Source organism: Apaloderma vittatum, unplaced genomic scaffold (assembly GCF_000703405.1).
Source record: "Apaloderma vittatum isolate BGI_N311 unplaced genomic scaffold, ASM70340v1 scaffold40899, whole genome shotgun sequence".
In the NCBI taxonomy this organism is placed as follows: Eukaryota; Metazoa; Chordata; class Aves; order Trogoniformes; family Trogonidae; genus Apaloderma; species Apaloderma vittatum.
Window position 1 is genome coordinate 1 of NW_009736534.1, and position 15,970 is coordinate 15,970.

At 42.2% G+C, this 15,970-nt stretch overlaps 2 protein-coding genes across 2 annotated transcripts; one reads left to right on the forward strand and one right to left on the reverse strand.

The window, feature by feature from the left end:
- Positions 1-4,141: 4,141 nt before the first annotated feature.
- On the forward strand, positions 4,142-4,921 carry RAB39B (RAB39B, member RAS oncogene family; the record flags this gene model as incomplete). Its single annotated transcript, XM_009876999.1, has 1 exon — positions 4,142-4,921. A coding segment is annotated over one exon (427 nt), but the record flags the coding sequence as incomplete, so codon positions are not given.
- A 4,920-nt stretch (positions 4,922-9,841) lies between these two features.
- On the reverse strand, positions 9,842-14,800 carry VBP1 (von Hippel-Lindau binding protein 1). Its single transcript, XM_009876998.1, has 5 exons — positions 14,649-14,800; positions 13,592-13,658; positions 13,035-13,133; positions 11,165-11,303; positions 9,842-10,185 (listed from the first exon to the last, which is right to left on the reverse strand). Exons 1-5 carry the CDS (start codon positions 14,753-14,755, stop codon positions 10,115-10,117), a joined length of 483 nt encoding a protein of 160 aa, XP_009875300.1. The 5' UTR covers positions 14,756-14,800; the 3' UTR covers positions 9,842-10,114.
- Between the last annotated feature and the right edge of the window lie 1,170 nt (positions 14,801-15,970).

Sequence of the window (15,970 nt, forward strand, 5' to 3'; positions counted from 1 at the left end):
TCGTGTGCCTCGAGCGGGTGGCGAGACGTTGGGCGAGTCAGACAAAGAAGAGTCAGACCGCTGGGATTTATGCCCACCCTCCAAAAGGCCGTGGGTGCGCTGTTGCGCGGGCTGCGCGGGGCGATGTGTAGCGAAGTGTGCAGGGTGTTACGGATCTGCAGGGTGTGCAGGTTGGAGGGGTAGAGGAGCAGCAGAGCCCCGGCCGTGCTGGGGTTTGGGGATGTTTACCAGCTGTGAGCATCAGAACATGCAGCTTGGGAGGGAAAGCGCCTGCTCCCTTTGGCGCAGAGAGGCAGTAACTAAGATGTCTCGTAGCTGAATACGTTTGGGTTTAGGCACGACGAATGCAGTGGCAGATGGGGTTTGAGTCTCCACAGCGACAGCAGTGCTTAGCTGGCTGTAGGACAGAATAAGGCCAGAACAAACCCTCGGTTGTGGCTGTGCAGCGATGATGGGTGCTTTCTGGAGCATGCCACGCAGAGCGCTGTGTGGGCACAAACCATTTGAGAGGTTAAATGATAGTAATGAAGGCTCAATGAGGTCAAATATATGTTCCGTGTGGGTCAGAAGGCTTTCCCACAGAACTGTACAGTAAAAACAGCAGTCGTGGTTGGAGTGGGCCTGACCCTAGCTGAACAGGCGGCTGGTGTTGTCACAGGACACATGCGGCTCAGACAGTGTTCATCTGGACAGAGTATGAGTGTCCGCTCAGCTCCCTGCCTGCTGTTTGCTTCTGTTTTTCATGCATCTTTAAGCCTTGTCCACTCTTTCATCCAGCTCTTTCTGGGAGCACTTCTTCATGTCTCTGTGCACCTTTACACGGTTTCTACTTTTGTGCTGTATTTACTTGCCTGAGAAATGTTTTGGGTTTGTTTAGTAGATTAAACCTCCCCTACTCCCTCTCACGACCTTCCTTCGCATCTGTGGTGCTGGCCTCTGGCCCAGAGTGTGCTGTAGTCAGTCCTTTTCCGCGATCGGTTTTCCTTCTGCTACCTTGCAGTCAAACCTTTTGCTGCCTTGCAGTCTTTTGGAATGAGGAGCTTGTGGTTTATTCTGTGGGGAGGGGGGGCGAGGGGAGAGAAGGGGAGAGAGAGGAGGTGCTTTAGCTTGCAGTTGCATCAGCTTCCAGCTTTGGATCTCGGACTGAGGTCTGTAAAAATACGCCTGGGTGCCATCCCTTGCTTCTGCCTTTGCTATGAAGAGCAAAAGCTGTTGGATTGCTTCAATTTCCTTTCTTTTACACAGTAGGAAGTTTGGGGCCCTGGAGGTTGCTTACACTTGAGTGCTGGTCCTTGAACCAGCCCGGAAATTTGAAAGCGTGATGAGCAGTTGACCTTCAGCACAAGAGCAGGCTGCACTACTGTGATGGGCAGCAACATTCAAAAGCAAGAAGAGTGTAAGGGGCAGGAACAGCGGGTGACAGAAAAAAACCCAAACCCAAAAGCATTGCACAACTTTGAAATGCCCTTCTCAAAGTGCAGACTTAAATTCCAAATGTGAAAAGCTCGAGGGAAGTGAGCAAACCCAGATGCACTCTGAGGTATGAAAAAAATCAAGCAAAAAGCCTGTTTTGTGTTTATACCTTTCAAATCACCGTTAGCTCTGTGACAAATTACGCCCCCGAAAGACAGCAGGTCTTGGGCTCCTACTGAAAGCTATTTTTCTTGGCAAAAGGCAAGATGTAGCCTATTGCTGTAATAAGCTGAAGCTGAAGCCTCTCAGACTTGGGGGCATAGGCAAAGCAGGGGCATGGTGCCGATGCTCTCAGTACCCTTAAACTTTTTTTTATCATAAGACAGAGAATTTCTTAAGAAGGAAATTCCTAAGAGTGAGCACTGCTTTTTCACAGAGTTCTCTGATTTGAGCATTTCCAGTCTGCATTGCATAGTTTGACAGCTGCCACAGGAGGAAGAAACCACTGTAGTTACTTTCAAGACACCTTTTGAAGACACATTGTTTGGTCTGCACCTGTGCTACACTTCTGCTCTTCCTGACCCGCATTGTGAGCTCTTTCACACTCCATAAGTTAGAAACAATTTCCATGCAGTGGAGGCTTAAATTACAGTTAAGCATATGCCATTCTATTTTGCCAGATCAAGCCCCCGAACATGCTGCCTGCGCAGTGTTTAGGCTGTTCTGGAGCTGTAGAAGAGTGGGATCCAATTCTTCCTGGATCCAGCATGTTTTGCGCATCTCTGGTTGCTCTGATACTGTGATTTCCTTCTCTGAAACATGATGGTGTGTAATGCTAACAAAAGCAAAAGCATGTGCAGCCCTCACTCCCTATGTACCACCACCTCCAGAAGAGCTATTTCGTTTGAGCCAGCAGCTCTCCCTCAGCTGGGAGGGAAGGACTTGAACAAAATGGCACGTTCTCCAGGTACAGAGCAGGGGAAGGTTGCCACATGGAGACTTTATGTTAAAACTTGGCCTAAATAGGTGCAAATCTCTGTACTGCTCTGCATGAGCATGTATGAGCACAGCAGGAGGAGGGAAGGTAGGAGTCTTGGATGGGAATTGAGGAGTTACATGCAGTGTGAAGGTAATATAGTTTGCTTCCTGCAGATTGGTAAAGAAAACAGTCTGTGGAAAAGGCTTGAGGAAAAGGCAATGAGACCTTCACCTAGTTTTACCTCCAAGCAATGTTCAGCTTGTATCCTGTCATGTCTTTCAGAAGTACCTGAGGCATTCTTGATGTTGGCAGGAGGAGTCAGAGCTGATGGCAAGGAACACAAGGGAGAAGCAGAAATGCCTGTGACAGCATGGGGGTGAATTCAAAGCGACAAAATCTCTTTGTAGCTGGCTAGATAGCAAAAGGCAGATCTAATTCCCTCAGTGCCAAATGTGCAGGGCTGCTGTTGTCCCTCAGCCAGATAATTGGAAGAGGAGAAATTATCCAAACACAGCCAACTATTCCTCACCCCCTCTTCCTTCTGGCGTTCTTCAGTCTTGCTTGTGTATTTTCACCCATCGCTGCCTGTCTACTGATAAAGAAATCTGAAAACTTGAGTTCATCCTTTCCTGGGGAAATTTCACTAGATACACTCAAATGACCCCTAAGAAGTCTTCCATGTCCGAAAAAGGACTTGTCCCAAGGTAAAAATGCAGCGGTGCTTACATTTTCCTGACAAGGAAAGCTCAGGCCAGAGTACGAATTCCTCCGGGGAGCGAAATTGATCATTGCTTCTGGATTTAAAATGAATCCATGACTTTACAGAAATACTACAGTTTTACAGCTTCTTGGTTTTTCCACGTGTAGTAATCATTGAACTGTAGCTCTGCTTAGCCTTACAGGCCCAGCTTCACTCCATCGCCCTGTGTTAGCTGATTTCATGGGCTTCTTCTGGCTGCATTGAAGTCTGCCCTTGCTTGGAAGAGTTGTGGAAGATATGCTCCATTTCTCAGTGCATGTTTTTGAGGTCTTTTTGATACCTGTTTAATGTTGTCAGTATGTGGTAGGAAAAAGACCAAGAGTAATGCAGGTTCCTTTAAGAAGCTGTTGTGTCAGTTTGCTGTTCCTTGGGAGGTCAGACTGGTTGCTCTAGCGGGAGCACATTATTTTTGACCAGTGGCATAGTGGGAGGAAGCAGAGGGGTTGGTGGATGTCTGCCTTCTGAATCTGTAGCCTTCTTTTAGTTATCTGTCAAAGATTGGGTGTTTGGTTTCAAAGGAATCCTTTAATTCGTTACCATACTTCAAACCAATGGGTTGGACAGGGTATTTGGAAGTGGATAGGATGCTTTAAACTAACAGTAAAGAGCATACAGAAATCCATGGTAGAAAATAGAAACCAAAAATAGTGGGGATTTTGAACAGAGCTGCAATAAATCAGTGGGGCAGCTACCCATGGATGAAGTCTTTAAGCCAAGATCAGTTGTCTTTTTGAATTATAAGCTCTACAGAGCACAAACTGAAAGTGGCAAGACATTGCCTGAATGGCATATTCTGCCCTGTAGACAGGGTAGTGGTAATGCTGCTCTCTTTAACAGAGGTGTTTTCTGAAGGGCTATATTTGGCTTAAGAAAAAAAATAATCGGAAGACACAAACAAGCAAGCAAACAAACCCCCAGGTGTAACTGGCTCTTCCCTTCTTCCCAAACAGCTATAACTTACACTTCCATTGTGGCTCATTTGTTTCCAGGTCCATCACCAGAGCCTACTACAGAAACTCGGTTGGCGGACTCCTCCTCTTTGACATTACAAACCGCAGGTCCTTCCAGAATGTCCATGAATGGCTAGAGGAGACCAAGGTGCACGTCCAGCCATACCAGATCGTCTTTGTTTTGGTAGGTCACAAGTGTGACCTTGACACACAGCGGCAAGTCACCAGACACGAGGCTGAGAAACTGGCTGCTGCATATGGTATGAAGTACATTGAGACCTCAGCTCGGGATGCCATTAACGTGGAGAAGGCCTTCACTGATCTGACTCGAGATATATACGAGCTTGTTAAAAGGGGGGAAATTTCAATCCAGGAGGGATGGGAAGGGGTAAAGAGTGGGTTTGTACCTAATGTAGTGCACTCTTCAGAAGAAGTGGTGAAATCAGATAGGCGATGTTTGTGCTGAGCTCTTATGGTGAGGCAAGTGGTGATGGAACTCTGCTAACCAAACGTACTTTACTAAGTGAACTCAGTGTGACAGAACGGAGAGCAACACTCCCGTTGCAAACAGCCTCCCACCTTGTTTTGGACACCAGAACAGACACTGGAAAGAAATGTTCTGTTCCAAATAACCTTTCAGAACTGGGGGGCTGCAAACCTAAAGGAAAGTGAGTGAGGGTGCATGTAGATGTTGTAAGGAGACAGGAAGCAGAAATGAGGGGCTGCATGAGGCAGGAGAACGTATACAGGGAGCTGAATGGGCTGGGACAAGCCAGGGTACTGTACATGTCCTCTTTTAAGTAAATCCATAGCACCATGCTGGGTAGTGAAGCCACAGTATGGATACTTTAGACAGATGGGCAGGCAGAGAGAAGGAAGGAGGACATCTTCATTTGCAGCAGCTGTATATTACCAGGAAAGTATAAAGGCAGCACAGATACCGTTTCCTCATAAGACCAACTCCACAGGAAAGGTTCACTGACATGGTATGCACACGTCTGAATTTTCTTTCTTATGTTCTTGAACTTAGTTCAATAGCAAAGAATATTCTGTGGGATTTAGAGCAAAACAGTAGTTATTTGCCTGGTAATTAAAATTTTAATTATTCCTCCCTTAGTAGTGCTGTTCTTGCCATGTTGAGCCGGGATTCTAAGTGACAACTCTTGTTCCAGTAGTAATTATTCAGTGCATTTTTATGCATTTACTGCCTAGGTGAGTACCTTGAAAGTACCCTGTGTTCAGGGCTTCTAACAGAATTAAGTGATCAAGAGCATAAAGAGAGAACCATGTCCTCATGTTATCTCTCAAGGCTGGGGTGTTGCAGCCAGGTGGGACACACCAACATTTCTCTCTTGGTAACAGCACTAACCTTGTGGGTGTCCCCAGCCAGGTCACAAGAAGGAATGGAAAGGAGGTGGGGAGGGAAAAAAAAGCCCAATAAAATAAAAATTAAAAAAAAACTTGAAAAGCTTAACTCAGGTGCATCTAACATCATAAAAGTTGAGGTTTGCTTTTAAAGTTAAATATCGTGGAAAGCAACACCTTCATCAGTACTTTCTGCTGTTAAAGTGTCACTTTCTTTCTTGAAAGATGAGAACTAGCAATGGGAGGAGGAGCACACAACAGAAGCGTCTAAACAGGTGGAAAGGAAAACCACAAGACAAGCTCAAGAGTAAAATTTGTTTTCCTCCATGTTTTAATTTTAAAGGTGATCCGTCTCAGGTTGGTCACGATGGAATGGTAGCCATGTTACAAAAGCTGTATGTAGGAGGATGTTTTCCGGGAATGCCATTGACCACTTAGAATCTTTGCTTCAGCTAAGTTTAAACTTAAGCTTTTGAAGTGCAGCAGGGTAACTGTGCTCCTGTAGCAAACTAGGGCAGTTCAGCCTATTAAAAGCAAACAAACAAAACTACATTGACTTCTTTTTATTCAAGTTTTCAAGCTTTGTACACTAAACTAATAATGGGCAGGAGGGAGGGATTAGGTAAAAACCACAGGAAGCCTCTAAGTAAAGAAGATGACAATGCAGCTTTTTCAGCTACCCCATCTGTAAAAGTGTAGGTCTTGACTGCTGTTGAATTCAGACTATTTCTTCCCTTGAACCTCTTGTGGCTTACAGCATAGGGGCAGGTCTGTATGAAGAAAAAAAACCTGTGGATTTTCCATATTAAAGCTGTAAGGAAAAAACCCAAACAACCCAAGAAACGCAACACAACAACTAAAACCCTGAAAATCAACAACATTTTTATTTTCAGTGTTCTAGGAACAATTTCAGTTTCTGGGCTCTGCTGGGGAACAGCAGTGTTGGACCTGCTGGGAGGGCACTGGTAGCAAATTGGAGGAAGGGAGGCATTGTAATGGTCTAGCACCTTTCAGTAAGCTTGTCACTGCTAACCCCCGATCGCTCTTGAATAGCTGTAAGAACCTTGTGCCAAAGCCCAGTGAATTCCAGGCAGGTTCAGTTGTGGTTGAGTTGAGTGCCCTCAAGATTAAAAAAACCAAACAAATGAAAAAAAAAAAATCCCCTTACAAAATCTCTTTCTAGGTAAGCAAAGCTGGAGAAGATTGATGCAGAGCACACCACAGGAGCGTGGCCGCCATGGGCTGTCTCCACTGGCTGTCTCCAGTGGAGAGTGGCAAGTTTTGCTCGGACCAGGTCTGTTAGTCATGTTTTCACAAAGACAAGGACAAACAAGTACAAAAGGGTCAGTTTCTTCATTCTCTGAGTGTGAAGTCCACCCAGGGAGCCACTTTGGTCTCTCAGGATCCATCTATTCATGAGGGGCATCTTGGGCTGCCCAGCTGAAGGTAGCAGAGCTGGCAGTTGGATGCTGGATCAAACGGGATTTTAGCAATAGTAGAGTTCTGTAATTCTCTCTGCAGAAACCTGGTCAAGCAGGGGAAAGATCACTTCTCACAACACAACCAATTTTAGTGGGTTTTGGATATTCCCCTTTACTGCTCCCAGAGAGAAAATCCAGAAAGCTTAAATCAGTAAGTGCATTCAGGCCTTCAGAGAAAATCTTCAATTTAAAAATACAAATCTTTTAATTCTAAAGGGAACAGTATAGATGAAAATGTACACAGTCTTAACTACTTAGAGGTAATAATGGTTATATTAAATGATAGAGAAATCATTATCTAAAACTTTTTCTAATTCCTTACATTTTCTAAACAACTTATTAAACTGTAGGAAACGTAGATTCATCTGTACAAAATTTGGAATGTTTTTTCTAAGATGAAGAACTTACAGGATATGCTAAGAATTCTTTTTTAACAACTGGTTTTAGTGCTTTGACTTCTAGTGCAAGAGGAACTTAGAGAAATGAGGTGATACTTTTCACAGGTCAGGAGGTCTTTTACTCTAGGAAAAAAAAATCTAAAAAAAGGAAAAAGTTAATTTTCTGTGGTCTCTACCACATGTTAAAAACAATCTGCATGTTAGATTGAAATTGCTCAGAACCTTTAGAATAAAAGCATACTATACACTTTCCTCGCTTTCTGTTACGTACTGTAACAAAATGTGAAAATAATGCTGTATTTAGCTGTCTGTATTGGACTGAAAACATGCTTGTATTTAGCAAAATGGTTACTGTGTGATAATGTGAAATTCAAAACTTGTAAAGAAACTTTGGTGGTGTTTTGTTTTCTTTCCTCCTCCCCAATCTTTATCAATAAGCTACCTACTACCTATAGCACCCCTCTTACACTGCAGTCTAAATAAAGTTTTAACACAGATCGGCTCAACAAGAAACAGCCACTCTTTGCAACAGCATGCGCTACACATATGTCTCCAAAGGCTCACTGCTTAGCTCTTCAGAACCAGCCAGCTGCCTTGCCGACGAAAAACAGAACCACAGAAACACTGACTGTTCTAAAACAGAAGAAGAAACCTGCAAACTCCTGCTCCCTGCAGGAGCAGCCCAGCCCCCTCCAGGAGGCCTTGCTCAGCAGCAGGCAGGACTAGTGCCACAGCGGCTAAAACAGCTTCTGCAGACCCACCTGTTCTTACTCAAAGTAACGATGTCCAACAGGACTGGACAAGGATCAGCCCTAGGGAAGCTTGAGTTCTTGTCTATGAGCTTTGGGGTTTTTTATTTACCTAGTATCAAAGAAAAAAACCACACAAAACAAAAGCTGTGATAGCCACAGCCATCTTCCATCCCCCGCTCCAAACCAGACATCTTTTGGACCTGCTGAGCAATTCCAGGGCAAATACCTTCCACCCCTGCCCCCCCATACCCAGCATTAGGTCACTGACAGTGGCACACAGTACATAATGTGGCTCGTGCAGAAATGCTTAACTTGCCATTTCGTTGTGCCCAAAAAAGGCTGGCAATGGCTGCCTTAGTACCAGCTGGAGGGAGTGGGGAGCATGCTCCCCAAATCAAAGAGGAAATCTGCTGGAGAAATCTGGACGTGCTTGCAGCTGCCTGCTCTGTCACTGCTGATGCTCTTAAAACGAAAGGCAGAGAAGCAAGCTGCAGCTGGAGCAGCCTCATGCACAGCCCGGTGCAGCAGCATGCAGATACCTCTTAGTCCAATAATGCATCAGATCTTGGCTTGCTACAGCCACAGACACCGGAACAGGAAAGGTATGGATGAGCCAGGGCCTGGTAAGCAGTGGTGAGGACGTGTCAGTTTGACGCCCATCTCTGCAGCTGTTGCTCCTTCACAGCCACGGTGCTGTCCAATTAGTTGCTTGTGTTCACAAATTCAGACGCGCTGACTCACACTCCCCATTTCATTCAAGCCAGCATTCATTAGCTACGCTTTTCATGTCTGCTGCTTCAACTGATTTTTTCACCCCTCCCTGCCCCTAGTTAAGAGAGGAAAACATTACAAAAGGCCACACATCCAATTTCTGACTTTCTCCCACAAAGAAAGATACACAAAACCAGGTGTCTGCCCCAACTGTTTAGTTTTACTATTTTAATATCATGAAATAAAAGTACAAAAAATTTACAGGTATGTTTCTTACATGAAGATCGAACAGTTAACATCTGCATTTATTTTTCAGCGAAACCTGTATTCTCAGTCACAGAACGTGAATATTAGCCACTGACATCACCACTGAGCACTTAATTTTAGAAAGGAACTACAGGGGTAAAAGGCAACATTATCTTGAAAGGCTTCGTAAGAACCAAAAAATAGTCCAACTGTTAACACCAGAAGTCATGCTTCAGTAAACCATCATCTAATACAGGTTTCACCACCTGGGAGGCTGAGAATGTTAAGACATTTGAACTGGACATCTTGTCTAAGGGATTGTAAACTGGGTTCTTGTTTACAGGCTATAAGCATTTTGGTGTCCTTGTTCAGTGCATTTGCAAAATAAGCAATGTGTGCACATGTATGAAGGAGAACAGGGTGAGATCACCTGCAGTCTGGACATGGTTTGTGTTGTTACTTCATTTACAACTTTTCTCTGAAGACAAGTCACAAACTGTTGTATATAAAGTGCTGAGAGTTCAGTAACAGGCAGTTAACTAACCAATAACTACTAAAACCAAGTTTATCCAACGTGGATATCCAGGAATGCTAAGGTTCATGCTGCCAATTAACTGACTAAAACAAAATCTGAGACTTCTCTGTGTTTTCTCCTGCTTCCTAGGACATTACAGCTGCATGTCTTCCCAGCCTGAGGCATCTAACTTAATCAGCTGTGCACAGAGATGAAAAAGCAAACCCCTGCATTACCTTAACCTGTGCCCCTCAACTCTTCAGACAAGCCTTCAGGTAGAAATTTATTTATGACAGATCCATCAGATAAAAATACTATGTCCTCTGCTGGACTGTGTGGTGCCATTTCAAATAATTCACTTCATGAAGCATGCATAAAACCAGATTTCGAGTTTACAAATAAATAAAATGGTGCTCACCATTAGTTTTTATATATTTTACCATTTACTGAAATGCTTAAAGTAACTTAGTCCCTTAAGAATGAAGTTTGGGGGTGTTTAAATAAAAAACATTTGGAAATTGAAACCACATTTAAAATTGGCAAAACTATGCTTTGTTTTTCGAAGGGTCTTGCTTGTTTCTTCTCTTTACATCCCAGTTATAAACTCTAGCCATATCTGAGGGTGTGGAATTAAGGAAATAGCTGATGCATTCAGAAAACAAAAAGGAAGAAAAAAGGGGAAAAGCAAGATATACAGTTGGCCACACTTGACTTCATTGTAACAGTTAATATAGAAACCATTTAATGAAAGAGCTGACTTTGTGCAAAGCTGTAACACATGGGAATACTAGTAACTGTTAATAACTGCAACATTTATACCATTTACTTTAAAACTTTCCAAAAGACTACAGAGAAACACACTCAGTTTTACTTACAGCTACTCTTCTGATTTCAGACAACCTGTCCCTATCAGCTCTATTTGCCTGTTTCAGGCACCCATAACTAACTGCAGCACCAAGACAGCCTAAGTATCAACTTGAAAAAACAAGTAGTTGTGCCTTCATTTAATAAATCTTATGCTTCAGTGGACAGCTACCCGCATTATTAGAAGTTTTTAAGTATAAAAAGACCCTCATAATCCTGGAAGTGCTTCATTATAGTATAAAGAGATAAAGAAATATAAAATAAAGTCAAGCAATGTCTAAGCAAGCACTAAGCTTGCTGCAGGCAGGGCTTGCGTCTCTTGGAGAACACTGCAGTGGCAGCTGAATGGGGTATGAGCAGCAATAGCCCAAACAACAAAACTCATATGCTCCAGAGGAAGGAAGGGGTTGCTTTGCTTGGAAATGGGCACTTGGCCATCAGTTCACAGCACTGACCATGCTTTCAGCTCACTCCCAGTCTAGGTTTGCAACCACTGCAGTAGGTTTCTACGGGACCCAACTACAAACACAAGCTTTGCTACATCTAATGGCACCTCAGCACTGGGAACACAATATGCCCCTTTCACCGCTAGAAAAGTTTAAGTTCCTGGAGTGCTAGAGAAATTTAAGGGCAGTCAGTCTATGACAAAAGAACTTCACAATACTGGTAATTACTTGTATGTTAGCTTTTGTATGCACCTCTTGACCTGCAGATAGAAAAATAAAGGATACTGACTTCTGTAGTGGTGAACTGATCTCTAAGAAAATCCAGGTCTTCCTCTAGAAGATCAAGGTTTCTTGTGGCTGGTGACAAATTCTTCTCTAACAGAGCCTGAGCTTCATCAATATCATATTCAAGCATCACATTGGCCTAAAAAAGAAAACAAATATTAAAAGCCTTTACTTTTGCATTATAAGGAATAAGCTGTTATATGCTGTTTTTTACGGCTTATCCCATTAACAAAAGGCCATCCTGACAGGCCAAGTCAACAAGATTCTGGACAAGCAATACTAGAATCCTCCTGAGGCCTCCACTACTTCAGTAAGTGAGGAACAAATCCTTCTGGTAACTTTAAAAAGTTCTCTTCCTATAGCTAAGTAACAAGGGAATTATTTCCCGGCAGATTGCATTCAGCCTTTCAGATATCACTATCTCATCTTCATTGTATTTGAAAAGTGAAAGACTTCATATTTCTTAGCAGCACCTTTAAAGTGCCACACAACTCTGTAAACAATTTTTGTTGCATTCAAGACTGCCCCTAGGATCTCTGTGTGGAACACTGACAAGCAGCCTAATGGTCATCAACAAGAAGTACTGCAGGTATTTAAAGATACAATGTGTATAAAAGTCCTATCCTATGCCTTGGTGGTTTTCAAACTACAAATCTTCATTTCAGTAAGAAGCTACTACATAAAGAGATAAAAGAGCAGTATCAAGGGAAGATGCATCAATGAAGCTTTGTCCCACTCAAGAACTGTGCCTTGAGCACAGCCACATATAGTAGACACGATCCCAGGGAATGCAACACAGAGCTGCAAGAGGGAGATACGCCATTACTCTTTTAAAATAACTGGATGACATAATTTCCCCAATAATTGTAACACACACAGCCCAACATGCAGGCTGTAAGCAACAAGGAAGATAAAGGCAGAAGGCCAAGAACACCTAAATATAATATACTGCTTGTGGCATTTCATTACAGCTTCTCCATATCAACCATCAGTAGGATGAACTTTCCCTGATACTCTATTACAAAAGAAGCCTGGGAGGCTCGTGAGAGTCAATGTTTGTGAAGACAGTCTCCTAAAAGCAACAGGCATAAGACTAAACTGCTCTTTTTATAATAGAAAAGAAATGGGAGAGGTTGGGAGTAAATGCCCAATCACTCCGGATACTGTACATGTGAACAACATTTCTGTCCTAACCAAGTGGCCAACACATGGATTTGGGAACATCCGGGATCCAGATGTCTGAAAAGAAACATTAGCAGGTTATCTCCTCCTGTTATGAAGCCTCTAAATACAAAATATCCCAACTTGATAATGCTTAAGTACCTAGAAATCTATAGTTCAAGCTCTGAACTCACCAGTCTTTAGCATAAATTCCACTCTAAATGCTGGCAGGTACCTGCAGGGAACAGAAATCCTATCTTTCCCAACATGAATGAAAAGGGAAAGTAAGACGCTAAATATGAATAATGTAGAGAAGATGGGAAGCTACTTGCCAAATTAAGTTATTTTCCTGGGCACGTTCCCATCTCAGGCTATGCTGGATGGTAATCTGAATCACAAAGTGATAGAAGCCATAAGAAAAATATTAATGAATATGCTTTTTGGAAAGAACAATCTAGCAAAACCAGAATTCTCTGAAGTCCTACTTTTCAGGCACCAAATAAAACTGAATGTGAAACCTTCACTAATGCACTGAAATTGTCGTGTTAGATTTGCCCTGCTGACAGGACACTGTGTATGCAAACAGAATCATGCCCATAGCCACCAGAAATACAGATAAGACAGCAACCAGTCTTTTATAAGCAACTGTCTTTTATAAGCCTTTTGTAAGTTATTTAAACAGTTTTAGAGAAAGTTCCATTTTACTTACCCCCAACCACAAACAAACTTTATCTGTAGGAGGAACTGAAGCTTTGCAGTAGAGATTATCTGCCAATAAAAATCTGGTTTCCATTGGATTTGTAGAATCCTTAAGAAAAACAATAAAACTTAAAATTGCTATTTTCATTGGAAACTTATGTCAAAGACTTAAAAGTTACAGTAAAGAGCACACTCTTCTGGTTCTTGCCATTCATACAGTATTAACTTTAGTGGAATTCTATGTAATTTTACTTCAACATTAAAGTTAGAGCTTCACTAATAAAGCATTTTAAAAAGATGTATTTAAAAACAATACAAAAATATCTATATAGAGATGAAGTCACAGCTTAGCTGCAATCTATACACTATTAAAAGTGAAGTTTGCATTACAAACATTAACTTTTTTTGAACTAGCTTTCAAAAAGTACTACATACCTTTAAAAACAATTCTGTTATTTATAAAGGCATATTAAGTGTGCTCTCCAAAACATTTCTTGCAATGTGTTCTGTTAGGGTGGAAAGGTCGTTAGCTTTTCTCATACTCATTAGATATTCAAAATAGTTTACCTTTTTCTTCTGCATGTGTTTTAAAATTTCTAATGTCTGTTTAATTTCAGGAATCTGACTTTTTAGCCTGTGAATTAACAACAGTCATAATTCATTATTTCACAGAGACACAAAGCTTCTTAAACAAGTGATCAGTTTTATTAAACATTTTAAAACTTGAAACTCTTTAACAGCTTTCCAAGGTTACAAATGCAGATCTGAAAGATAGGGCCTGTAAAAAGTATCTCAGCTGCAGCTTCACCTGCCTCTTCTCACAGAGGCTCACTGTTTCTCTGATGTAGAGCTATATACACAGCTTTCAAACACATATTAAGAGTAACAGACACCTCTTGGCTAAAATGGCATACTTTGGCATGTTTCTGATCTCCCTGGAGGAGAGGGAAACCTTAGCAGAAATGCGGATAAAACTCACTGTAGGTAAAACAAGACAAGTGTGTTTCTTCTGAGGTCCACACACCAGTCATAAAAATGGTTTAGAGGTACAAGCCCGGCACTATTAAAAGCTCAGGGTCAGCCCCTCCTCGACAGCCCCTGCAATGCCAGCAGAGACACTGGGATCCCCGCTGGCCTCCTGCTCTGCAGCCAGCAGGCTCAGGCAGCAGCGACTGCCAAAGCAGGCTTCCAGGCAGAAATTATGAGGGAAAGAAGTTCAACCTAAATAAAATATTACTGGAAGCTTTGATTTACTCTTTAAAAATTTGCCTCTTGCCCAGCTTCAGATCAAGGCTACTGAAGGTAGATGAGATGAGATTACTATGCCAAAAGGTACAGACTGGTTACAGTACTCGTGACAAAAACATATTCTTATTTACACTAGACTGACAAAAAGAGACTGTAGCAGTACTTTTTGGCCTTAAAGGCTAAGACCCTTTCAGCAATACTGTAAATTCTTTTGTATGTAATTCTCAGGAAGAACAAAGTAAAAAACAGCTTGGCTTTCCTGAAAGTACTGCAAATGTTATCTCTTTTAGCATTGAATTTTTACTCCTTGGGATACTTTAAAAAATAGACTTATTTTTAAAAAACATTTCCCAATTCTGCAAAAATTATGACTTACCTCCTTTTCTTTTGAGCAAGATTAAGTTCCAAAAATTTATACTTCTGATACTGCTCATCCAACTTCTTAAGAACTACATCTGCTGTCTCATTTCCAGGCTGTTTCATAAAAGAATCTACATCTTCCTTTAAAGGGAGAAAGAAACCCTGAATGTTAGAAGAGTTTTACAGTTATACTATCAACTTACTGCAGCTAAGTCTAGAGGGGCTTTTATATGTAAGCAAACTTTTTCTGAGGTGAAGTACAGAATAATTGTTTCCTTTCTTGGTCACTTTTTCACTTCCCCCTTTCCCCCATATTTTGGTAGGGAACTACAGAAATAGGTGCAAGGATTATTCCATAATCATCTTCATTAGTATCTCGTTAGTGGTGCTTTCAGTCCTAGATGATGTCAAATGACACCTAACAGGGATGGATATCCTCAGACCATGGCTAAACTTCTGTTTCCTGTCTGTAAAGCAGGGATAATGCTTCTCTGTGGTTAATCAGATTAGAACTATTTAGGATAAGACTGGTGAAGGAAAAGAATCACTGCCTCATCAAGCATGAGAGCAGAGAAAAGAGGCAAAGAAGGGAAAACTGTGGCACCCGCTCAGGCAGGCTTTATGGTAGTAAACAGCTTGTCATCCAGTGCTCCATATACAGTCAGCAGAAAGCCACAGAAATATCTAGAATACAATTCCAGCCAGTCCTACCATCAACTGGAAAACTAGCCAGAGAAGACAGGCTTGAGCAGGTAGGGATGCTGACCTCTGCAAGTCCTCCTTCAGACTCCCAGGAAGCAGTTCATCTGCCTGCAAGCAACGTTCTCAGCCTCCTGAAAGGCATGTCAGGCCAGAAATCAGCCACACATTTCTGACCTGGACAACATTTACATCTGTGTATAATTCAAGATGACCACAGTTGTCCATTGTGGTAATTCTGTCTTTATTTGTCTATACAGTTCTGTAAAATCTCATGGAAGTCTACCATTGGCCTCTTCAGCTTCTCCTTTATCACTAGGTGTTTCCATTCTGGTGGTTATACATCAGAAAGACTGTAATACATCACTTATCAGACATACAGCTGGTTCCCCTCATTATGACTCTTAAGTACTCTTGGCTAAAGAAACTTACTATGAAACTACCAAACCTGGTAACAAGACACTCACCTTCCTTACCATTAAGGAAATCTGTGGCAGAAATAGGAACTCCATAACAGACTTCAGCAAGCAGAATGCTCTAGGTGGTACAACAGAACTCAAATGGCCGCATTTCAGACTAACTGCCCAAGGAAGGCTTAGAACTACTTCACTGACAACAGAAGGAGAAACATTCCTGCCT